The sequence below is a fragment of the Brienomyrus brachyistius genome, unplaced genomic scaffold, assembly GCF_023856365.1.
Source record: "Brienomyrus brachyistius isolate T26 unplaced genomic scaffold, BBRACH_0.4 scaffold44, whole genome shotgun sequence".
Classification (NCBI taxonomy): Eukaryota; Metazoa; Chordata; class Actinopteri; order Osteoglossiformes; family Mormyridae; genus Brienomyrus; species Brienomyrus brachyistius.
Genome location: NW_026042319.1, coordinates 1,044,622 through 1,068,350, shown reverse-complemented (window position 1 = coordinate 1,068,350; position 23,729 = coordinate 1,044,622). Strand labels below are relative to the sequence as shown.

General features: G+C 47.3%; 1 protein-coding gene across 2 annotated transcripts; it reads left to right on the top strand.

Moving 5' to 3' along the window:
* Window positions 1-2,047: 2,047 nt before the first annotated feature.
* On the top strand, window positions 2,048-23,716 carry dcbld2 (discoidin, CUB and LCCL domain containing 2). 2 transcript variants are annotated; one of them, XM_048999361.1, is made up of 15 exons: window positions 2,048-2,662; window positions 6,520-6,744; window positions 7,029-7,166; window positions 12,727-12,778; window positions 12,893-12,965; window positions 15,921-16,054; window positions 17,049-17,089; window positions 17,424-17,639; window positions 18,320-18,444; window positions 19,833-19,980; window positions 20,456-20,578; window positions 20,869-20,962; window positions 21,047-21,096; window positions 21,321-21,458; window positions 21,719-23,716. In XM_048999361.1, exons 1-15 carry the CDS (start codon window positions 2,557-2,559, stop codon window positions 22,135-22,137), a joined length of 2,082 nt encoding a protein of 693 aa, XP_048855318.1. In that variant the 5' UTR covers window positions 2,048-2,556; the 3' UTR covers window positions 22,138-23,716. The 2 variants fall into 2 exon arrangements, with proteins under 2 accessions (XP_048855318.1, XP_048855319.1); XM_048999362.1 differs by lacking the exon at window positions 2,048-2,662 and adding an exon at window positions 4,131-4,326.
* The last annotated feature ends 13 nt before the right edge of the window (window positions 23,717-23,729 follow it).

Sequence of the window (23,729 nt, the reverse complement as noted above, 5' to 3'; positions counted from 1 at the left end):
AAGCTACCTTTAGCAGATATAAATTTTTTATTTCCTTCCATTAAAGCAAAATGTAGCAATGGTATTGCAAGATAATTTTATTTCTTGGTGAGTTTCTAAACCAAATTTTTTGGCAGAAAGCAATAACACCCTTCAATACTTTATTGGTAAAACTGCTAAAATCACTGAAAAACTGCATTTTTTTTTGTTCCAGTAATGTTCACTGTCCACAGTTTGGTGCTCTGCCGGACAGAGGAATAATAAAAAAATAAATAATAAGATAACATTTTTATCATGTCCTCCTTAAGACCTCTTTCTTGTGTCATAACTAACCACACTAAGCATTTTGCCAAGAGTACACATTCAGTTCTGATAAAGCTGTTTACATTACTGGAATTCCCCTCTCTCATTGGCTAATGGACATGTGGGGGGGGGGGGGAGTGACCCAACCATTCCTATTGAACTTCCTGAGGAGGAAGTGTGTGAGGGGGCGTGCAGCTCCAGCACAGGCCTCCCGGTGCCCTCCTGCACTCCCCGCATTCCCTCTCACCCTCAGGGGGAGACATACCGCCCCCATGCGCACAAACAGCCTCCCTGGTCAGTCTGCCCCTAAACTTGTCTGGAGTTCAGTCCGCTGTCCCACACTGCAAGCACAGACTGGGCATCATCAGTTATACACAATTTAGATATGAACTGCTGCTTCCTAACCCTAACCCTAGATAACTTAAACCCCAGGCAACCAGATCAGCCTGTGTGCACTCAGACCAAGAGAAGGAAGAACTGTACTTTGGCAGAATGAAAACGGAAGCGCAAAACGTTTGAGGGAGAATGTTTTTAGTCTCTTTTGTTTGCCAGGAAAAGCAGTATGATAGAAACCTGAACATACGGTTCTCACGTAAAGTCTTGGGATACTTGCTGAATTCTGTAATAATGTCGCAAATTCACTGTTTCATAAAAAAATTCCACTGACATGCAGTGTTTAACATATCCGCACATACCTTCCACACAAATTTTCTTTTTAAGTATCGTGATATTTTTGACTGAATCATTCAGTTCTGATATTGCCATTTTGTTATTAATTGCGTTCCAAGACTTTCTGTTAGAACTGTAGCTTTCAATTATTTTACATAAAAACTATATATCTATATATCTGATTACCTGCCATGTCATCTAGGGTGCTGCTGTGACTCAGACTCTATAATCTCCCACCTAGAGGACTGTACGTTTCAGTCCTGGCACTGGGCTCCATGTCGATTCTCCATGTTTCCTGTAATTTTGCAGAGACTTCGGCCTGAAGTCCAGAGACATGGAGTTTATGGGAATTTGTCTATTAATTACCCATAGTGTGTGCGTGTGTGTGTGACTGCACATTTACATCCAGTTCAGAGTGTGCCCAGCGAGTCCTGGTACGGATTCACCATCATCCTGAACCGGACAGGAGATAGGGAAGATGACAAGACTTTTAAAGAAATATAATATTTTGTCTTATCAGTCAAATGACACTACAGACATTCTTGCATACAATAATGAAAAATGTTAGCTTTCCTTATGATAAGAAACTCATAAATCACTCTTTATCAACAACAAAACAGGCCGATTGTCCAGACACAGCCACGTGCAATATTAAATCACTATAGGTCTGAGAAATTCTTTCCATTTAACACACGTATTTAACCAAGGCATCCAGTTTCATAATTACAGCAGCCAGACATAGTAGCTGGCCATTTCTTTCCTTCGTTCATTAAAATCTTTATTAAGGGAGGTGACATGTCAACCTGAAGCACTGTTTTACTGTACACTACGGAGGTGCTGCATCGGTAGAGAACATCTGCAGTGAGTTTGGGTCTCGCGCATAGGAACCGCTGACAAAAGCGATGACTCACCGTCCCCAGTGCTGATTGGTTACTAAACTTCTCTGAGCTGCAAGACGCGTGTGTGTCACCAATTGCCCCAGATTCAATATTTTTTTCCTAGATCCACCCTGGTGCACTATTCACTAAAGTCCCTACCTTGAAAGCTAATGACTCCACGTGATTTAAATAAGAAACAAAATTATTGCGCTATATGCAACAGTATCACTGCATATTCAGGTGCTGTTGCAACGCGGAAAAAAGTAGGAAACATACTCGAGAACGTGTCATCGGGAATATCCAGCTGTTCTACGTGTGTGTGACCTGACAGGCTGCAGCAGCGCTCGCCGATGATCCTTTATGGACATCCGGCAATAAAACGAGAAATGTAACCAACAGGACGTGCATCCGAGCGCGATAGCGATGCTCCAGTTCTGAGAAGGACTTTGAAGAACCGCAAAGTTAATCCTGTTGCATTGTGGGAGGAGCGGAAGTCGGGGAAACAGTTGGATGGATCGGAGGGATCGGAGGTGCTGGAGCTGCAGCGCGACTAGGCGTTAGGATCGCTCACGTCGGACTCCGGGACGACTGCTCACCGGAGGGGCAGAGGGTCTCCGCTTCGACCCTTTACCGTCCTCTGCTGACCTGCGCCAAGTTTGAGTCACCAAAGAAAAAGAAAAACAAGAACAACACACATCTCCATTATGCATTCGGACTGCAGGCTGGAATGGCCATGTCTGGGATGGTGACTGCAGGACGCGGCGGGGCACGGCTTCTCCTCGTCTCCACACTCGCCGTCATCTTCAGCGCAAGAGCGGGTCGAGCCCAGAAAGGTCGGTGTTGGCTGCCGTGGCGGAGCCCGGAGCTCAGTCTGCGGCGCCGAGACGGTCTGCGGCTGCTGCACGGACCGAAACAGTGTTTTTGCTGGGCGCTTTTCTTACAAGGAGCGGATGCTTCGCTCGGAATTACAACAGTTATCCATTGATTACATTTTTATAGTTTTATCTCTGCCGGGTGGATTTTGGGAAATAGGGGAATTTCAGCAAATAGGCGAGCGTGTCGGTACCTTGAAAATCCAACAGCAGCACCGTCTGGCGAAGTTGGCGCTGCTGGGGGAGGGTCAGACTGAGTCGGATGATTTTAAGATTTACCCCGATGTCTCCCTGACTGCCGTCTATTTGTAATTTGCAGTTGCAGTTACAAGATTTTTATTGTCCCAGCGCTGTCAGTTGAAGATCATTAAGATTAATAGGTATAGCTTTGCTTTTGTAATCAATCAAATGAGTATAGATGCATAAAGGATACGGGTTGTTTTTTGAGTGAATTTTATAGAAAAAAATATATAATCATCTGATAAAAGAATGGAAGAATCCGGTGTTATACATATATTTCTATTCTCGAGTCCGGAGCAGATCCAGCCTGTTATGTAACACCATCCATCCGATGAGCCGTGCGCTTCGTTGTACAGACTCCGCGAAACCTGCAAGGGTACTTATTGTTCTCATCGTGTTTATATGATGGATTTAAGATAATTTATGGAGTGTCGAAACGCACAATTTGACCGTAGTTTTTAAAGTAAAACAACCTACTACTTACCGAGTCTGTGTATTTTGCAAGATTTTTGTAGTACAGACTGAGCAAAAATTCACGATCTTATATTACTCGGGGGTCTGTGTTTATTCTCAGCGGCAGATTAGGCTCTTAATATGGTGAAAGTGATGGACATACGTATATCTCTGTCCTGTCATCTTTGTTCTAAATAACGGTTATGCCATCTCTGGTCTTACTGGTCTGGTTGGAAGCAGCACCTGTGTGTACTGGGGTTATTGCTTCCGCTGCTCTTCTTTCTGCTGTAGTGCTATGACTACTCTGTTGTGGAGCCAGACATGCATGTAGGTTCCTTGAGTGGCACCAGTTGGTTTTCCCTGATTTGAAGCCATTAATTTCATAATTAAGTGGAGCCAGAACAGGGGATAAACCACTCCAGGGCCAACTTTGGCAAAGATGGCTGTCAAAATGGAGTTTTGTGAAGATAATCTGTTTTGTCTCGAAGCTAGCAACCCAATGGAAGTATAAATTGTGGTAGAGCGAAGGGACCCCAGGCTTTGTATATGGTTTGTAGGTGGCCAGTGTTATCTTCAAAGGGCCGGTGTGTATGCAGGTTTTTGGGGCAACCTTTAGGTCATCTGTTCACACCCATGTGTGAGGACTTTTCAGCCAATCAGTCCTCTAACTAGTGATCTAATTATGGAGCTTGCAGCAAGAACCCTCAGACACAGCGGCCCTTTCTGCATAAGATCGACCACCGCTGGTTTATGGTGTTGTAGCTCTTGCTTTAAGGACCAGGATTTTAGTCCGAGTTAAATTATCCCACAGCAGAAAATTTTGTTCTGTGACAGTTTGCTTCCATTTGTGTCGGTTTTGATCTCAAGTGTCACTGGAAACATCTGCTTTATGGGAGAAATGACATTTATAATCCGTAAGCGCTGATGCTGTGGTAAGTGTTGGGTGATGATATTACTGGATATAACTAAAAACCCCAAAAGTGTTTGGTGATGTGGCTTTAGGGTGTAGTTATAATCAAACTTTGTGATGGGTCTCTGTTATTGGGTAAGACAAGTATTCACCCCGTAGACTGTGGAACTCAGAAAATGCTTGCGATTCTGTTCGTCAGACCCATGTTTTCCCATGAAGGCGTCGTGTTTTACAGAAAGTGCCACACTTGTCCTGTTAAAAGCAGCTGCGGCTGTAGATTGCTGCTCGGCTCGGGATTGAGTTACGCTGCTGGCTTTCCCAGGGTGTTTAAGTGCCATTCTGAGGAGCTGTATCTGTGCAGAGGGCGATCAGCTGTGGAAGGATGGAGTGAGAGCGCCTCCACTGGCAGGCGATGTAGTTTAAGGTCATTTCACGTACAGCCGTGGCCCTGGTGCCAGTGTGTGTGGTGGGGTGGCGTCACATTGCGCTTTAACGCTGGGACATGGATTCACTGCGCTGAGAGGCTTCACTGGCAGAGGTGAGGAAGGGGGATGTAACTGGTTACTACGAGGGCCTTACTGACCCCAGTGGACCTTTTTCGGATTTTTGTTACTCTGTGAGGCCGTCTTTGCATTTCTCTATGTGACACGCATAGAGTTGTAGTACTTGAGACCGGTCCCGGTCTCATCTCGGAATCAGCTTTATTTTGACTCGGTCTTGGACATAGAGGACTGAAGGTTTTATTGCAAAACCAGTCAAGGCCACTCATCAAAACACCCCAGTATTTATCACAATGGCTGAATGTTCTTCTGTTTGTTAATACAAATGTGTGACTGGGTATAAAACGTCCTGCTCAAAGTCGAAATGCAACCAATTAGGTGCGTCTTATTTGAAAAAAAATGTTGCGTTTGTTTAATTTTTAATGGCCATATACCCTTCCCCACCTCCCTTAGCATCATCTGCTGTGTGGGCTCCATCCTTTTCCACTGACTGTTTTCACTGTCCAGTACCCAGAGGTTATCATTTGGATGTGAGTGCTTTGTGTTGGTTTTTACACTGAGACCAAACCTACGCCCTTGCCTCATGCAGTGGCTTTACCTGTCCAGTAGCATTTATGTTGAAATTTTAATAAAAAAAATGTCCATGGTTCGAATTATACTGTAACACAAATTTTAGACCATACTGCTTAGCCCCAAGATGGTGCACATGCTCCACATTTTATAGTGTGTTATGTTATTGAGACTTAAACACAAGTCCGTTTCTGTCCTTGACTTGGTCTAGCCCTGCTTTAGTCTTGGTCTTGTCTTGGTCTCAATACACTCTGGTCTTGGTAAAGACTTGGTCTAGATGGTCTTCTGCACTGGTTGACCATTATGATGTCCATCCATTTCATAACAAGCCAGTCTTTCTGAAAATGCAGTGATTTATTCGAAGGGCTTACAATGCCCTGCAATTGCTTGCATGTGGATGAGGACCTGCCGTTAAGTCCTTAAGTAAAAGCGAGAGGCATGGCTGTAGTAGGGAAACACATAATTCTTGTGTACCGAGGAACATTGATGTATTGTCACAGGCATAATGTGACATTCCAGAACCTTCCCTTTCACGGTCTCTGCGGTTCCTGGTCATAATCCACACGTCCTGTCCTGGCCAGGCACACTGAAGCCCCATCGTTAACCTCACAGCTGGGTCCGGTCTGGGCAGACGGGCTGGGAGTACTGTTTGTCTTCTGAGGTGGTGGGGGGGGCACATCACCAGCTGTGGAGGACCATACTCGGTACCATACTCCACACCTGCTGTCTGCTTCAAGAATATCTGTACCCCCCCCCCAAGTTTCCCACTGACCCTCATTAATGCCTGAGAGTTTGGACTGAAAGAGTTATTTATTCCCATAAAACATAGGTTCAGATTTGGAGTCACCAGCCACATGTGGCACCAGCTAATCACGTGCGAGTTTGATCATTTAGGGTTATGGTCATACATCTAAGCAATGGCTCTTTGCCCTGGGCTGGCTAAGTGTGTGAAGTTTTTCTACCTGTCTTTAAGCCTAATGACCTAAGTAGTGAGATTGATAGCTAAGGTGGTTCTTTGTAGAAATTAGCTCAGGTGGTGTGTGAGTGTTAAAGCTGACTTACTGTGACATCTTTTCTTTGTGAAGACCTGACTGGGGAGATCTGAGTGGAATATTGACCAATCAGTTGCTCCTGTATGTTTACAGGCGATGCTTGCGGAGACACCCTACTGGGCCCCAGTAGTGGCACACTGTCCTCCATCAACTACCCCCAGACGTACCCCAACCACACGGTGTGTGAATGGGAGTTGCGCGTGTCCCCTGGGAGGAGGATCCACCTTAAGTTCGGCGACTTCGACATCGAGGACTGGGACTGTCACTTCAGCTATCTGAGGATCTACAACGGGATTGGACCCGGGAGGGCGGAGATAGGTGAGTGCCCCATGTTGAAGGGTGGGGGCTGCTTATGTGGGCTCCCAGAGGGACCATAAATTAGGTTCTTAGTGTTCCAAGGGTGGTGCTTTATTCAGCTGTGGTATCTAGATTTATGAACTTTTAAGGATTGTCAGCCATTGACTTGTTCCCCGTTACCCTTCAGATTTGTTCATATCCTGTTTTGTTTGGGTTTTTTTATGTACTGCAAAGTGATAGTCATGAACTCTGTGGAGAAACTGGGCTAAATGACTTACAAACAAACCCCCGTTTCTATTTCACAGCAAAGTATTGTGGGCTGGGCTTGCAAATCCCGGAGCTGATCCTGTCCAGCGGCAGCGAGGTCACGGTTCAGTTCATGAGCGGGACCCACAGGTCTGGCCGTGGCTTCTTGCTGTCCTACTCGACGACGGAGCACTCGGGTACGAGTCCTCGAGCTCCGTTTGCAGGGCTGCACCACAAACCACTTCATCCCAGAGCTTTCAGCCGGAAATCAATTTAAAGCAATGTGGAGTCTCTTATCCTAAAGAACTGCTGACAGCAGGGTATGAAAGCTTTCCTGAATAACTGGCGACTTAACTGATGCTCTTCTGAGATCACGCTAAACAGTGATAATGGTCTTCATTGACTCTTCTTTAAGATTTACTTTTAATGAGGTCAGACAGTCGTGTCTTAGTTAACAGGTATTTCTGCAGCGTTTCAGTTGGATCTATGTTTTTTTTCTCCCTCTGAATGTTGGGGGGGTGGTCTTCAGCTCTTGAAAATGGCATGTACGAAGGAAGCCTTAATTACTCTACTTGTTCTGTATCTAAAGTATAAAATGCAGCCATGTGCTGGCGGTTATTTTACCAGAGCAGCGTGGGATAGCCTTTGAGCGGATACAAAGACAGGCCTTTGTGTGGCGTGCGACAGACTTCGGCCCCCCGTCCTCCTCCTCGGTGTAATGCTGCCAGGCAATCAGTGCAAGAGTTTCCAACCTGTGGAGCCACGAGAAACATAAATCTCATCTAAGGCACGTGGCACTTGTCTTAAATCCCAAATAACTTTTGGGAGGAATCAGAGCTGGGTAATTACATGGGGGAAAGATTAAGGTCAGATTTATGATTTTCTTTCTGATAAAGCCATTGATGATGCTTTTAGGGAATTGTGTGTGTGTGTGTGTGTGTGTGTGTGTGTGTGTGTGTGTGTGTTTTAATTGAATTTGGCCATCTTTCTCAGTCTGCCTGTCTGTAAAATGATGAGAAGCTCGATGCTCGGTGGTGGAGTTTAGCATGGCCGGAGGATTTGGCGGTAGGACAAAGCCGCCTCTGTATCTCAGATCCCTGACCCCCCCCCCCCCCCCACATCAGCCTTTATCTGCCTCCCTGTCAGAGTCCCTGGGCAGGATATAGCAGGTGATTGAGAGGCACTCCATTAGCCCTGCAGCTGTCTCGGCTGGGGGCCGCAGGTTAGGGGGCGTCTTATCTCTCTGACAGACAGTTGGGGAAATGCTCTTCAGGGTATAGGGGTGAGATCATCGCTTAGACGGTGGGGGGGGAGGGGGGGCGGTAAATGATCACTGTTCTGCGGCTTATTGATTGTCTGCAGCCTGCAGCAGATAAGCAGCTATGATAACATTCTGTACCGTAATATTGTTGTTCATCCCTCATCTGTTTCGTTCACTGATCTCTAATGATCCTCGCCATCCACCCCCCCCCCTCCCCCAGGGGTGGATCCTTTTTATCTGAGCTGTCAGGGAGGTGGGGATTCTGTTTCTGAAGCCACCTTATCAGGTGACAAGCAGCTCTGAGGCAGCTTCCCCCTCCTCCAGCCCTCGCCCCTGCTGTTCGATCACGGGGGTGGAGGAATTCAGCCGGGCCCTGAAATCAGAGCAGTTCTGGCCGAGCAGGGAATCTTCCGGAGTTGCAGAATGTCCTCTTAGGAAGAGCTCCATTTACTTTATTGCTGAGGGCAGATCCTCAGCCAAAGGCGCTGCCTGCTCCGGGGGGGGCTTTCAGGCAGGCAGGTGCTAAACCCCTAAATCAGTGTTTCCCAGTCCTACCCATGGGGAGCCACAGGCCGTCCCTGGGAGCTGGGAGGGAGCAAAAACATGGACCGACTGTGGCTTCCTGAGGTCTGGGTTGGCGAAACGCTGCCCTAAATGATCAATGCTTGTCAGAGGTCAGGGGTCGCCCCCTCTGTCAGGGAGGGGCCTTCTCAATGAGAACACGAGAAATTGTTCTCCCCGATCTAAGAGATCATGAACAAATAGTTATTAACTGACAAGCTGGTTAAGTAGTAACAATCTTTGAAATGCACAGACATATTGTAACGGTTTGATTTTGTAAATTTGCCGAAATATGGAACAAAGCCTTATGGGGCGAGAGCTTCATTTCAGGGAAGGTAAACAGGAGGCCGCAGTGATTGCAGCCGAGGCTGCGAAGCTTGGATTGCGTCCTGCTAGCAGGAACGCCTTGGATGGTGATGTCATCTCACAAAGCATGGTCCCAAAGACGACTCTTCCCCCTCGCTTGGCCTGTCGACTGCTCAGGGGTGGGGGGGCAGAGGAAAGTGTTTATTAAGACTTTCCCGATGATGTAACTGAGCCTGTTTTGAAGGACACTTTGGACACTTTTTTGCCATATTGTTTGTCACGGTTCGTGAAGTTCAGCTTTTTTACCCCTCAGTGGTAAAGCAGAGAGCTGCTGTCCAGATGATTGCCCCCAGGGGTATCTCTCCCGGGGGTGTGTTATGGTGGCTGCCGATTATCCACCGCTGCGCAGGGGCAAGTTTAACGACCACGGGCAGCTCCTAAAAGCAGCGTGTAAACAGACGGCCTAGCTAATTGGATCCAGCCCCCAGCATGTCGGAGGGGAGAGCTCCTATTGGGTGCCCCGAGGGGGGGGGGGGGGATGCTTTGGTTAAGGCACCAGATGCTGGGCCCGTAGGTTTCAAGTTGACTTGTAATGAGCATTGAGGCTTTTTGCTGTGGTCTCATATTAGACCAGTGGGCATTGTGTTAAATATACTGGTTGTAAATTAATTCTGTGTCTTAATACATCAACAAAATCCGGTACCTGTGAAGGTTAGACTTTGTGCTGTGCATTCGGCACTGGATGATAAGACCACTGTTTACGTAACAACTGGGATTGACCTTCAATACCCAGTACAAATACACACAGAAACAGCAGAAAGAACAATCAATGTCTGGTCCAGCTGCCATGAAAATGCTGATGCTTCTACTTTGGTTTGTATAATCACTGCTGTGTTCAGTTAGTTCAGTGTGATTGTCGGCCAGTGCAGGCAAAACTGGTAAAGGAGACTGACCTATAAGCCCAGTTTGGGGTTTTTTTGTGCCCATGTTTGCCGGCGATCGCCAGGAATGGATCTCCTTTCCCACTATGAAATTCCATTCATCTGCATGTCGTGGGCCTCAGCGTGGAGCCGAAGCTTCCACAGGGAGTGTTGTGTGACCGAAGGGACAGAGACCGCAGCCAGAGTGTGTCTGCATGGCTCGCTATGCTACTTTCCTCTTAATTTCCCCAAAATCAAAGCAAACAGAAAATAGGTGCATTGAGGATTTTCATCATGCCGGGATGGATGGGGAGGACATGGGTAATGGACAGTAACCCAGGACAAAAGGGCTCTCTGGCCATTTCGCTTTTGGAGTAATGTCCAGTGGTGCTGCTGTCGTCCCAGTGGCTCCTCAGATCGAAAGCTCTTACCTCGGGGGCGCTCATGTTACAGGGTTTTGCCTGAAATAATGGTAGACTGTTGCTAAGAGACCAGATTAGCTATTTAACCGCTGCACAAAGAAATGGGATGAATCACCGAGTAAGATTATGGGAGTCCTGCAGGTAAACTTTATCCTGCCGCGTAAATGTTTGCGTCTTTTGAGTTCACGACTAAAGGGATTTAGTGAGGTCATTGTAGCCTTCAGCCCCCACTTTGCGTTCTGGCATGTTCTACAGTGGAGTTTATAATCAGTCATTAGTGTTTTCAAGGCATAGTTTGCAGTTGACGTTTTAAATTATTGTTCTGACAATGTGGGTAGCCCTTAAGAGACGCTGTTCTGCTCTTGTTTCCTCAAACGTGAATTGGTTCAGGGGATTGGTAAATAGGGGAAGCTACCCCTATAATGTGAATCGCTTGTTGGCTCAAATGTGATTTCATCTTTGATTTGTTTATGTTTTTGCGAAACGGGGTAACCAGCTCAAATGCTCCGAGAGGAACCCTCTCGACAATCAGCACTGTTAGCTTGCGTTGTTTCGGAAGAGCTCATTCTGAGGGTTGTAACAATGAACTGATTTGAATCGGAATTCAGTCCAAGTGTTTGTGATGACTGCATCGATTCCAAAGCCCTAATTTTTAGGGAACAATCAGTATTGCAGTATCAGTTTTGCATCATGATTGTTGCATGGTCCTGTAATGTTTTTCATTCTCATTCTTGATCAAACCTGGAGTCTCGAATGGGCTTTGTTTTGAAATATGTTTAACTTGTAACGGAGTGGCAAAATAGACAAGATTCATGGTTCTGTACAAATCTTAATTTATTTTTTTTGTGTGCATTTAATTTGAAATCAACGTGCACACAAAGAATTAGGAACAGTTGTAAAGTAAGTAAATATAAGGCATCTGTCGATGTGTCTGATAACATATTTTAGTGTAATGTATACTGAATATTATCGTAGTAGTCATGATGAACAAAGTCCTGCTTAAATACCATGGGAACATGCTTTGGCATCTGTACCAATAAACACCCCTATAGCCACAGTTAGTTTTTTAGCCTGGTCTGAAAAGCACTTTAACTCCCATGGGGAGACTCACTTGCAGATCCGCTATCTGCCTCGCTGCAGTCATGCATATAATTGGATGATGTCATCTCAAATGAGTTAGCATGTGGGATGCATTTACAGCCACGTATCTGAGTTCGGAGTAACGGAGCCGACAGACAGTCTTGGTCTTATCGTCTGTCTGGGGTTCGTGTGCTTTATTGGGAAACCAAATAATTCCCAAACCACCGATGACTGACTGTAACCAGCATTAGCAGTAACCAACTTGCAACCACTCTGCGTTGAACCTTCAATTTTTTGTATTTCGGTTCCGCCCGTGTGAATAAATGTATCCATTTCGCCGTGACTGAAAACTGAAACTGATGTACTGAATGGTGCGTGATGACTCCATGTCCCACGACAGCAATATCAGCTTTGTAACTTCCTTCTGTATCGTAACTTAGAACAAACACACACCTTTTCACACAACCTACTCTTGCTGCCAATATGAGCGTGCAAGGTTCTATGAAAGCGTCTGAGAAGCCTATTAGTAAAAATTGAACATGAAAGAAACACTTTTTTCGCTCAGAGAAAAGCTTAATCTCCCAAAGAATTTTGATTGTTATGGGTCATGGATTGGTTAGGTCAGCCTGAGCGGTCATTACGCGACACACCCCCTTGCATGAGTGGGGCTGCGGTTTCCGTGGCAATTCGCCCGATTCCTAGACGCCCGTTTTAACGTGGTAGCGATGACTAACCAGTGAGGCAGCCGGCTGTGGGGGCTTCAAACGACATCAGACGCGGAATTCTTTTGCCCTAATCGGCAGCGGTCAAGGGGCCGGTTGAGACTGCCGGCTGAACTTCGCTATCTCTTCTGACACTTGGATGCAGTGTTTCTAGTGGAGACCTTGGATCTCCTGTCCTAACACCCCCTCTTCTGCCAGCTCCAAAATTCCACAGCGTGCGGGGGACAGTATGCAGCCTGTTTTGTGGAGGGGAATGTCAACAACCACGCATTGATACAAAAGACTGTTGGCACAGCCTGTCCTTCTCAAGATTGCTTCTAATGTTGTCATTAAACTTTTAAGCGCTTTGAGGAAGCCGTCAGGAAGATATATCCAGTAAAAGACCTGAGCACTCTGAACATTTCCTGTTGTGGGTATGTCATGCATTTCCCCAGTATTAAGTTTCATAATTTTGTAAACATTCATCTCTCATTTTTCCTACGCAGATCTGATCACTTGCCTCGACAAAGGAATTCACTTTACGGAAGCAGAATTCAGGTAGAATGCTTTTACGTTGCTCTGGTTACTACTCAAAACGTGAAGGTCTGCCTTTCGCGGCCAAATGTCCGTGTATTTCTGAAGGTCTCCATGTCGAATGCCGTTTGCTTACAGCAAATACTGCCCTGCGGGTTGCCTGACGATCTCCGGGGAGGTTTCCGGCACGATTCCACACGGCTACAGAGACGTAAGTGTGTGCTTCTCTTCCCTGGGAAGAATGGCCCGTTTGGCTCCTGCTCTGGGTAATGGATGGACTCATGGCCAGTGACTCAAACTGCTACGCACCATGTACAGTAGTGTGTTTATGCTCTCATTATTGCACGCCCCCCATTCCCCGAGCCCAGCAGGAGATGGTACCCTATAATCTGTCTCCACCCCAAACCACATCGGAATGTCAACCACTTTGCTTAAGCAGCCCCCGCTTACCTAAACCTTACCTCTATCTCACCGTGTGTCGGGAGAGAAACCAGGTTCCTGCAGTGCTCTGGATACTCTCTGTTGCTAACAGCTGCTTTAGCAGCACTGATCCGGCCTGCCATCTTTCTGCTACCCATGCTTCTCCATTGCTGAACCCCATGGATGGTCGTCCGTTCAGGTTCTCGGCCTCCCTGCGTGCTTAAATCACTCCATTTGTTACGCTCCTTGAAGCAGTTTAACCTTCCACCTCAGCCATGAGGTTGCCGGTGCAGTAACAATAGTCTGAAACTTCCCCAAGCTGCCTGTAAATGGTACGAACTGAGACAGGATCCATATTAAGACTTAATGACGCACCCTGTGTGGGCACTACAGACATTCAGGTGTCGCTGGATAATCATAATAGGATGCTTCCAAAGTTTGGGCTGGATTTGGGTAACGAGCTAAGAATCTGAGTATGAAAACTCTTTAATACATCTATGCAGTGGTAAAGTGTTTTCAGTTCAGTAGGAGAATACTTACCTGATTTATGTAATCCATCCACTCATCACCGTAACCGCTTAATCCCAATCGGGTTTGCGGGGAGAACGGAGCCTACCCTGGGAACAGCGGGCGCAGGCAGGTACCAACCCTGAGGGCAGGGTGCACACACTCACACGCACACAAGTATTTACATTTACATTTACATGTAATCATTTACATTATGTAATCAACCTTTCAAATGGGGCTGTGGCTGTAATGGCAGGTCACATGATACAACATGATTGAAGCTGACTAGTTTTGACTGTACAAAATGCTGGTTATGCAGAATGGTGTTAATGGGTCTGTACCTCTTCTATCTGGAATAGAGACAGTCGGTCTAGACAGCACTCACGCCGGCCTTATTCATGCAGTCAGACTTGCAGTCAAACTTCTGTGCTTTACTGTCATTAAACTCCTCCTCCTCTGTACTGGATGAAGTCATTGGCTGGTTTGTTCATTCGCTGATGACCTCATGCATAGTCACTGCCCACTCAGGTCACGAGTCTAAGCTCCAGCCACTCCCAGGTCTCCGTGGGACTGGGTGAGGTAACCGTTGGGCTGCAGAGTTAGAGGGGGCTGCCCAGTGCTTTTGCGAAGCTGGTGCTAGCTGGACAGACGTGTTTGCTGAGACCAAGGGTGTGAAACATGTTTTGCACATGCACGCACACACACGCACACACACACTCCATCTCCTATGGGAAGAGGAGGGTCAGCCCACTGTGAATTTGTGATTTTGGGGCGTGCGTCTTACATGGCTTCGACTAGTGTGTTGACCTTTTGGCCTCCTGGGTATGGGTGTGTAGGGGGGAGGGGGGGACAGCTGGGGGTGAAATGTGACTCGGGGTAAGTGTGCTGAGGGAAGTGGAGGCTCTAGAGGTGTGAAAAGTGTTAAAACATACAAGAACTGGAACTCCAAAGTTCTCCGTAGCTGTATGCTGCCTCTTCATAACCCCCCCGCACTTCCTCAGCCACCCTCAGAAACCTGGTTTGGCCTCCCCCTCTCAGCCCCACTTTGGTTTTTCTTTTTACAACCCACATCTGCCCTCTCTGGCTCAGCAGAGTCCTGTTAACAACCATCAGGGTTTGCGCCATAGAAGGAATGTGCCCCCGGAGCAGAGGGCCTGTTTGACCAGGGGAGGGGGATCCCGCAGGAAGTGGTGAGCGGCTGTGGGATTCCTGAGCGCTGAAAGAACCCCGCGGCCTTCGCGGGTTTGGTACCGGTCCGGCCTCGTGCGGTCAGGCTGGGTTTCGTGGTGTTAACCACAGCCGTTCCGTCTGTCAGAGTCCAGTGAAAGACGAGGGTGGGCGTGATGTGGGGACGAGGATTCTTCCAGTAAAGCTGAGGATGTCTCATTCGTCTGCTTGCCTCTGCCGTGTGACTAGCTAGCGCTGCCGTGCCCGTCACCCCGACGTTTGGCGTGTGGTGATCGCTGTTGACTTGACGTGGCCAAACACCAAGAAAGCTTCAAAGCAAATCATGAGGTGATAATGTTGCGTCAGCGTCCGATGACTCTGCCTCAACCTGCACGCTGTGATTCCACAAATTCCTGTGGGATATTGTCACACAGTGGAGAACGATTGTAACCAGTATGTTCAGTGAACATGCTTCATCAGAAACGAACTATGTTCAGATACAGTATATTGGCCAAAGTATTGGGACACCTGGCCATTACACCCACAGGAACTTTTATGACGTCCCATTCTAATCCCATATGCATCAGTATGGAGCTGGTCCCCCCTTTGCTGCTATAACAGCTGCCACTTTTCTGGGGAGGATTTCCACAAGATTTTGGAGTTTGTCTGTGGGAGTTTTTACCCATTCATCCAGAAGAGCATTTTTGTTAGGTCTCGCACCAATGTTGGACGTGAAGGCTGGGTGCTGCAGTCTGCATTCTAGTTCATCCCAAAGATGTTCTATGGGGTTGAGGTCAGGGCTCTGTGTGGGCCAGTGCAAACCACACCAAACTCACCCAACCATGCCTTTATGGACCTTGCTTTGTGCACTGGGGCACAGTCATGCTGGAACATAAAGGAGCCGTCCTTCCCCAAACTGTTCCCACAATGAGGGAAGCGTGGAAATGTCTTGGCAAGAATATCCTGGAATGCCTGTGAATGTAAAAGTGTCCCAGAACTCTCTGTTGTACCATTGAACACAAAAAAATCACTCATCCTACCTTGTTCGTGTCTACCCACCCCCTCCCCCCAGTCCTCATCAGTGTGCTTGGCCGGTATCCACGCCGGGGTGGTGTCCAACACTCTGGGAGGCCAGATCAGCGTCGTCAGCAGCAAGGGCATCCCACACTACGAGAGCACTCTGGCCAACAATGTCACGTCTACCTTGTGAGTTAAGCTTCTCCTCCTATTAACATGCCGGTAGTTATGGTCATATGATCATGGAAAGAGCCTCGGCAGAAGGAAGATCAGCACCTTTGTGTACGTTGTATATCAGTATTAAAATTGCATGCAGGCAGCTCTCAACTTGCGTGAAACTGACTTGAGTAAATCTGGACATTCGAGATGCGTAGAGATAACGGAAGTTACTTACAGGCATATTCCTGTAAGTAAATTTTCATTTATTTAATATGTGTTCTTTAGTACGTATTACTAGTATAATATATATTTTTTGTTTATGGTTTTTCTCTGCTATAAGGTGTCTTGAATTTTATGGGAAATTGATTTCTGCAAAAATTTGACCTACGGAAGGGTTTGCAGAACCGATTACTTGTGTCAGTCATGCACTGCCTGGAGTTGATACATGGTAGTATGAAGGGATTTGGTGCCACACATTTTAGTAAAGGTACTAAATAAATTGTGTCATCTTGCATTCCAGATTTTCTGAATTCATACTGTAATATATTTTAACCCTGTGTAATTTCGCATGTTCTCCGTCGGTGTAACATTGGAGTGTGTAGGTCCTGCTTAGCTGTGAGGGGCCTGACAACAGGGTCACCAGCTCTGTCTGCTACGCTGCCTGGCCTTAAGAAACTAGCCTTTACCCTTAAATTAATGTGGGGGTACAAGATGTTCCAGCAAGCTTCATCCTGATCATTGCCTATCAGTAGGTTTTGCTCTGCCATCTGTGCTAGGAACACAGTGTTCACACTAAGCCTGAGTGTTTTGGCCTGTTCTGATACGGTCTCTGCAAACCCACAGCACGCAGGTGGCTTGGTGCCTGAGTACTTGAAATAGGTGCAAGGTGTTGCTATTGTATATTTAAGCGAAGTGGCCAACTTGCATTGTTTTAATTGATTGTATACATCATCGTTGTCCATGCCGGATCTCTTTCTGTCCAGCTGTGGGTTTCTGTGATTTTAACTTGACTTTACTTCCACAGTGGTCCTTTGTCCAACAGCCTCTTCACCTTCAAAACCAGTGGTGAGTTTGGACAAAAATCAATTTATAATCCACATTCTGAAATGTTTCGGAAGATGAGTCAGGGTCACCTGCAGCATGATCAGAAAAAAACCTTTTTGTTTTCGTTTGTTTTTCCGAGATACGTCAGTCCGAGAGGGCGATCAAAAATGCTTTTATTGCTAATGTGCTTCTGCTGCTGTGCTCGTGTACACTGCCCTGTTTGTTGGTTTGGATAAAAGCATCAGGCAGATTGATTTGTGTAAACACGGGCCGTCTCCTTGCCTGTCTGCAGTGGCTTTTTGCGCACTGTAGCATTCTCCCGAGCGTTCTCCACCGTCGTTATTGTCGCTTGCAGGTTGTTATGGCACCCTGGGTCTGGAGTCAGGAGTAGTCCGCAGCTCCCAGATCACCAGCTCGTCCGTGTGGGAGTGGAGCGAGGAGAACGGGCAGCCCAGCGTGTGGCAGCCCTCCGGGGCCCGACTGAAGCGGCCGGGCCTCCCTTGGGCCGCCGCTCACAGCGATCAGCATCAGTGGCTCCAGCTGGACCTGAAGAAGAGGAAGAGAATCACAGGTGAGAGCCGTGTTCTGGGGCGGATGCAGAGGAGGCTCGGAATGACGTCACACCCGAGTTAACCGTGTTCATGTGCAACGAGCCATTCGGCAATACCAGGGGCCTGCTTCAAAAGGTGGGATTTCTTGCTTAGCTGGACAACTTGTCACATTTAAGGTAGCCCAGTTCCAATGGCCTTTATCTTCCTTTATTGACATTTAAGCCAGACTACCTTAAATCAGTTACGTTAATAAGTTATCCGCCTTAGCAAGAAATCCTGCCTTCTGAAACAGGCCCCAGTTCCGGCTCAGTGTATTGTTAGCCATTGTTAGCAATATCAATTGATGATAATGCATTACGTGTTATTTCACACATACAAACACCGCAGCAACACGTCCATAGATAACAGTTGCACGGTACTGTGTGTACGATCGATTGAATGAGCCATGAATAAGACGTAAGTGCTAATGCATGGTATATAACTACATCTTTGATTTCTGTTGATTAAGGGTGAATCCATCTTTAATTCTGAAGCTGGGGTTGCAGAGATTCCTCTGATTATCGGAGTCAGAATTCCGACTTCAGGGGGTGTTCCAGTTCAAATTTGCGACCATCAGCACTTGCAGGTGGTGGAAGGTGTACGGTCAACACGCTGTATTTGACACAGTGCGTGTCTCTCCGCAAATACAAACCCGCTCCAGGAATCATCACCACCGGTTCCACACTCATGGAGTACCAGTTCTTCGTCTCGGCCTATCGGGTGCAGTACAGCCAGGACGGCCAGCTGTGGTATGTCTTCAGAGAGGCTGACGCTGACCAGGATAAGGTAACGGGAACGTCTCTTTGCTTTTTATCGCGGAGAGTCGCGCTGCTCTTTGTCTGCCTGCACGGTGCCTCCTGACTGAGGGCCGCTGCACCGAGTTTATTCTCGCGGGGCTTTCAGTGGTTTTACAGTGCAGTCATTTTTCCAGAAGTGTGACAGTGTACATTGGCTGTTTCTCAGACAATAAGCGGTGCCCTGTTTGCCTAAATGATGAATTCAACATTATGTGATCCAGTAAAATGTTTAAAAATGAACGTTTTAATGCATCATGAAAATCATTAATATGAAACTCCGACTGTAGGCAATTCTACGCCTTAATTGGAGGGCTTGTTTTTTGTCAGCTTTCATTAAAATTTAAAAAAGTCTATTTTGTGATTTGTCCCACAATTTTCCATCATCAAGGTCCCCGTACCTCTGTTTTATTATGACGTCCTATGAGTCAAATCGTCAAACTGCCACTGGCTTCAGATTTGGTTAAATTCACACTCAAGATTTGACACATATGTTACTGTATCACTGCAGACCTGCCAGTGGTCACACCCCTCTGTATTTTAATAGGGTGTTTGCATGGTTCTTAGTTATTCTTGAAGAACTGAAAGGTTCCTTTTTTGTGTAGCTTCTGCTCTTTGTATCTTATGCATCTCTGAGAGCGTGTTTCCGTAGCGACGCTGAGGGCTGAGCGCCAGGTCATCGATTGTGAGCTTTCACCTGACCTGGTAGCCAATGGGTATCATCAGTAAATGTTAAAAAATTAACGAGAGAATACATGCGATACAGCCAGCCAGCCTGATATTGTCAGATATGGTTACGGTTGATATGCCTGGAATCTCCTCATTTCTACATGTATAACAGCTGTGGGGTAATAGCACAATATAAAGGATTTAATGTGAGTTGTTTCCCATCCACCTTACAGCAGAAATCTGTCCGGAACTGATATCCTAAGAGCAGATTTGTAGCATACAAAACCGTAACTGGAAGGCTTCAGCTGACTTACGTAAGAATATCCCAGCCGCGCCGCGCTGGTCTGGCCTGTTTAGGTGCTGCCGTGGCGACGGAATGTTCCGTCCGCGTCGTACGGAATGCAGAGCGTGAGTCCGACATGGCGCATGAGGTCAGAGGTGCCGGGGGGCTGGAATTCGTCAGCAGCGCGGCAGTGTGTCATTTTTTTCACGTGGCTACACACAGCTTTCACACCTCTTAAATTATGGATTTTCTCCCTCTAAAATAGTTTGTCTGGTTACAGGCAACATGTATTACAGTAGAGTTCATTTTCACGTAGAAAAATTATGTGAAAAGACGTTTCAGACGTTTCCATTAATCGTCCATATTTCTAGATGTTTGTTTTCTTAGAATGATGTAAATTAAAGGTTTGTTTTTTTTGTTACATGCAGATCTTCCAGGGAAACATCAATTACCTGCACGAAGTGCGTAACAACTTCATCCCCCCCATGGAGGCGCGCTATGTGCGAGTCAGTCCCACCCAGTGGCACCAGCGCATCGCCCTGAAGATGGAGCTGCTGGGCTGCCAGCCTCCGGCATGTGAGTCCCCTGCGTCCTTGGGGTGTTCCACAAAGCCAGGTTTCCCAGTTAGCTGGATAACTGAAGCTTAAAGTGAATTTGGTGTAAATTATCTGGCTAATGAAGAAATCCAGGGGGATGTACCACAAAGCAAGATTTCTGTTAGCTGGGATAACTTAAGATGGAAGTCATGATCACCCAATAAGAGTTTAGGTAAGGAGCATTCCTATTGGACAGTCATGATCATCCAATAAGAGTTTACGTAATGAGCATTCCTGTTGGACAATCATGACTTCTAGCTACTTCACCCAGCTTTGTGGAATGCCCCCCTGATTGGTTCTGCAGCTACACGTCAAAACATGTAATATTTAATGTAAAAAAGCATTTTCATTTGTGAGGTAACATTATGTTAATACAGCTGGGCTGTAACCTGTTGTCGGTGTCGATAAACGATCCGGGAGTAAATTGGTCATTATGGCGGCTGCCCTCTCCGCAGTGCTGCCGCGAACCTTCCAGCCACGGCCCACCAAGCTCAGCACGGACCCTCCGCTACAGCGGGACAAGGCCACCTTCACTCCCGACATCCGCAACACCACCATGACCCCCAGTGGCAATAACAGTGAGGGCGCCCTCTTGTGCTTAGTTAGCAGAACGAAACCTGTCGTGCTTCTAGATGCCTGACCATGTAGTACAGGGCTTCGGTGCACGCAGAACCAGTATGTATGTCTGCTTTCATTCTTCCTCAGTTTTTGCTTTACTGAGGATTATTTGGAGCAAAAGCCAGGCCACTTGGTGCTGCATGTGTAATTGGAAGGGCTGTACCTCCACCCATTTTAGATACTGATAAGCCCTGGTTTGTGTGTTTGACGCCTCACTGATGGCCTCTATCCGCGGGCTCCTCATTCCCAGGTGTGGCACTAGCGGCAGTGCTGGTGCCAGCCTTGGTAACGGGCCTGACCTGCCTCCTCCTGACGCTGCTGTGTACCTGGCACTGCAAGACCCGGTGAGCCTGAGCGTAGGTGCTGCCGTTAGCCTTTAGCTGGATAGGACAGCCTGGGTAACCTGCACCGTTCCGTCTCCCCTCCAGGAAGAAGAGCGCCAAGGGGGCCTATGGTCTGGTGCACTGGGACCGAGCTGGTAAGCTGACTTTTAAAACCACCCATGCTCTCCAGAACCCAGGCTAGGCAGATGCTGCAATTTCGATCTAACCCTCAACCCTTAACCCTTTGTCCACAACCAGGTTAACTAACTCTCCCATTGTTCCGTCACATTTTATGCATATTTCTGCATTTCTTAAATACAAATAGAAGAATTTCATCTTGTATAACGAGTAAAATTGTAGGTAATTGCTGCCGTTCCAGGCCTGTGGAAAGGCATGAAGCAGTTCTTTCCAGCGAAGATGAGTGAGGGGGACGATTCCTTTGTGCGATACAGCCACAGTGACGCGAATCACGCTCGGAGTCGCAAGGCCGTCCCGGTGGTGCAGGCCGAATCGGCAGGTACGCGCTCCACCCACCACCTCGTCCGCTTTCATTTTCATATAGCGCCTTTCACAAGAGGGTCACGCCAAGGCGCTTTACATTGGTGTGCTGTGATACGTTACGACAGCACCATTATAAGAATAATACAGACACGGAGGAGTCAGTTCTCCACGCCGGTCTGTGTAGGGTGGCAGACTGAAGTCTGCACCACCATATGCATGTGTGTTCATGCACTTGCCGGCAATTGGGTGACTGTCCTGCCCTACTTCCCCATGTAGAGTATGCCCAGCCCCTAGTGGGAGGAATGGTCGGCACCCTTGGTCAGAGGTCCACCTTTAAACCCGAAGAAGGAAGCGACCCGGCTTACGCGGACCCGGACCCGTACGACGCTCCGCTTACGGAAATATACCACGCGTACGCCCAACCGCTCCCTGCTTCAGGGGCGGAGTACGCCACCCCCATCGTTGTGGACATGGCAGGCCACCCGGCACCCTCTGGCCCGCTGGGACAGGTGTCCGTCTCCACATTCAAAAGGTGTGGCCCCGGGCCCCTCCTCACTAGGACAGACAGTGGCCAATCGGGATCGTGCGCCCAGTACGACACACCCAAGACCACGCCTGGGCAGACCCAGTCCACAGAGGACCTGGTCTACCAAGTCCCCCTGAATGGGGCCCAGAAAGCCCGTGAGGACAGCTGAGATCAGGGTGACCTTCACGGAAGCCTGGCTGGCCTCAGCGTACCTTTCATTACCCTTTTCGGCACACCTGGTTGAAACTCCCCTGGAGGAGGTGTGAAGAAAGCAGGGGTTGCTCGCTCTGAATTCAAGTCCTCTGTCAATCGGTCTTGAGATGTTTGTTGTGGTAAATGTTCACCTGTTTGCGCACAGTTTGTCTCTTAAGATCGATAGTCGCTACAGTCCTTTCACTGATTTAATGGAAATGAATGTTTGTCGTGAAAGCTCACCACTGTTTTAGCACAGAAAAGGCTCTCTCTCTCTCGTCTTAATCTTCTGTTATATCAAACTGTGAGGTTCTTAAGAGCCCCCCCCTCCCCCCTCTCCATTTCTCTCTTGGTCTGCGTTCGGTTGTAAGTTTTGATACTTGAGACCGGGGTTGGGCAGTTCCGTGCCTCAGTGGTCACGGAGTGAGCTGTTTCTCCCCAGCTCCACTCCTCAGTGTTTCGCTGAAGTTATTCTAACGTTGTTGCAGCCGTAAAGTAGGTGTTAATTGAAATTTGTTGCAAGGCTCGGGAGGATCCCAGCCCTGTTGGCAGCTTTTCTTTCAAATGGCACATAGACACTCAAACGCCCATTTGCCAAGACAACCGTGACCGGTTAGGGCCATTTTACATTTGATTGGTCGAAGGTCGTACTTTGTGAAAAGTTTGGGGCGGGGGGGGATCATTGAGTCGGATTAAAAGCCTTCTAGGAGAACCGGAAAGGCTACACCCGGAGCTTCTGTTTGAGTTTCGAAAAACGTACTGTACACTCTGAGCAGACACGACAACCTCCAGCTGCTTCTAGCGCTTATCCAGAAGCACTCGACATAATTTCCTGCTGAGAAAGATGCGATTTAACCATTTTTACACTATTGTATTCAGCTGGTCGAAGCAAACCTTTCTAGCAGAGGGTTAGTCAGTGACCAGCTGATAGTTACATTCACTGTTTGGAGGGGTTCAAGGAAACTGAACAGCAGTTAAAAATTGCCGGGTTCATACGTTTTGGTGCCAGAGTTGACTGGCACTTAATTATTTTTAAATATTCTTAGACTGGTGTCTGTTTTTTAAAGTATCAACATTTCATTAACGGATCAAAATTGATGCATGAACGTCTTGACGATTTTCCAGCACGACATCTGGCTTTATTCCCACCCAGAAATAAAATGGCCACATGCACTGTCCGTCTCCGCAAACTGCGTTTCAAGTGGCCATTCACCGTAAAAAGGGGCCAGGCTGTCATTTCGCATCGATAAGAGGATATTTCCAGGAGTTCCCTTCCCCTGCGTTGAGCAGGGGGACTCTGCACTGATCTGTATTGGTGTATTCATACGGTACGCGGAAAGCAAGTGGAGAGTCCCTGTGAAAATGAGTTTAAGTTTCCTGTGTTTAGCGATGTGCAGAGCCCTCACTACTGTGGCTGTAGAGAAGTTTACCCTGGTTGAATCCATTGAATGTACCCATGCTGTACCTCCATGTGCTTCCGTCTGTTGCTAGATTGTATAGAGAGAATTTTAAAAAATTTATTGTATACCTTAATAAAATCAGTGTCACATCCTGCATGGATTGGATATT

Bases quoted from the DNA above. Each gene is read 5' to 3' on its own strand.
- dcbld2 (XM_048999361.1), top strand. From the start codon at position 2,557: ATGGCCATGTCTGGGATGGTGACTGCAGGACGCGGCGGGGCACGGCTT. The intron at 6,745-7,028 runs GTGAGTGCCCCA...TCTATTTCACAG, and splicing joins ACCCGGGAGGGCGGAGATAG to CAAAGTATTGTGGGCTGGGC. The intron at 21,097-21,320 runs GTAAGCTGACTT...CTGCCGTTCCAG, and splicing joins GGTGCACTGGGACCGAGCTG to GCCTGTGGAAAGGCATGAAG.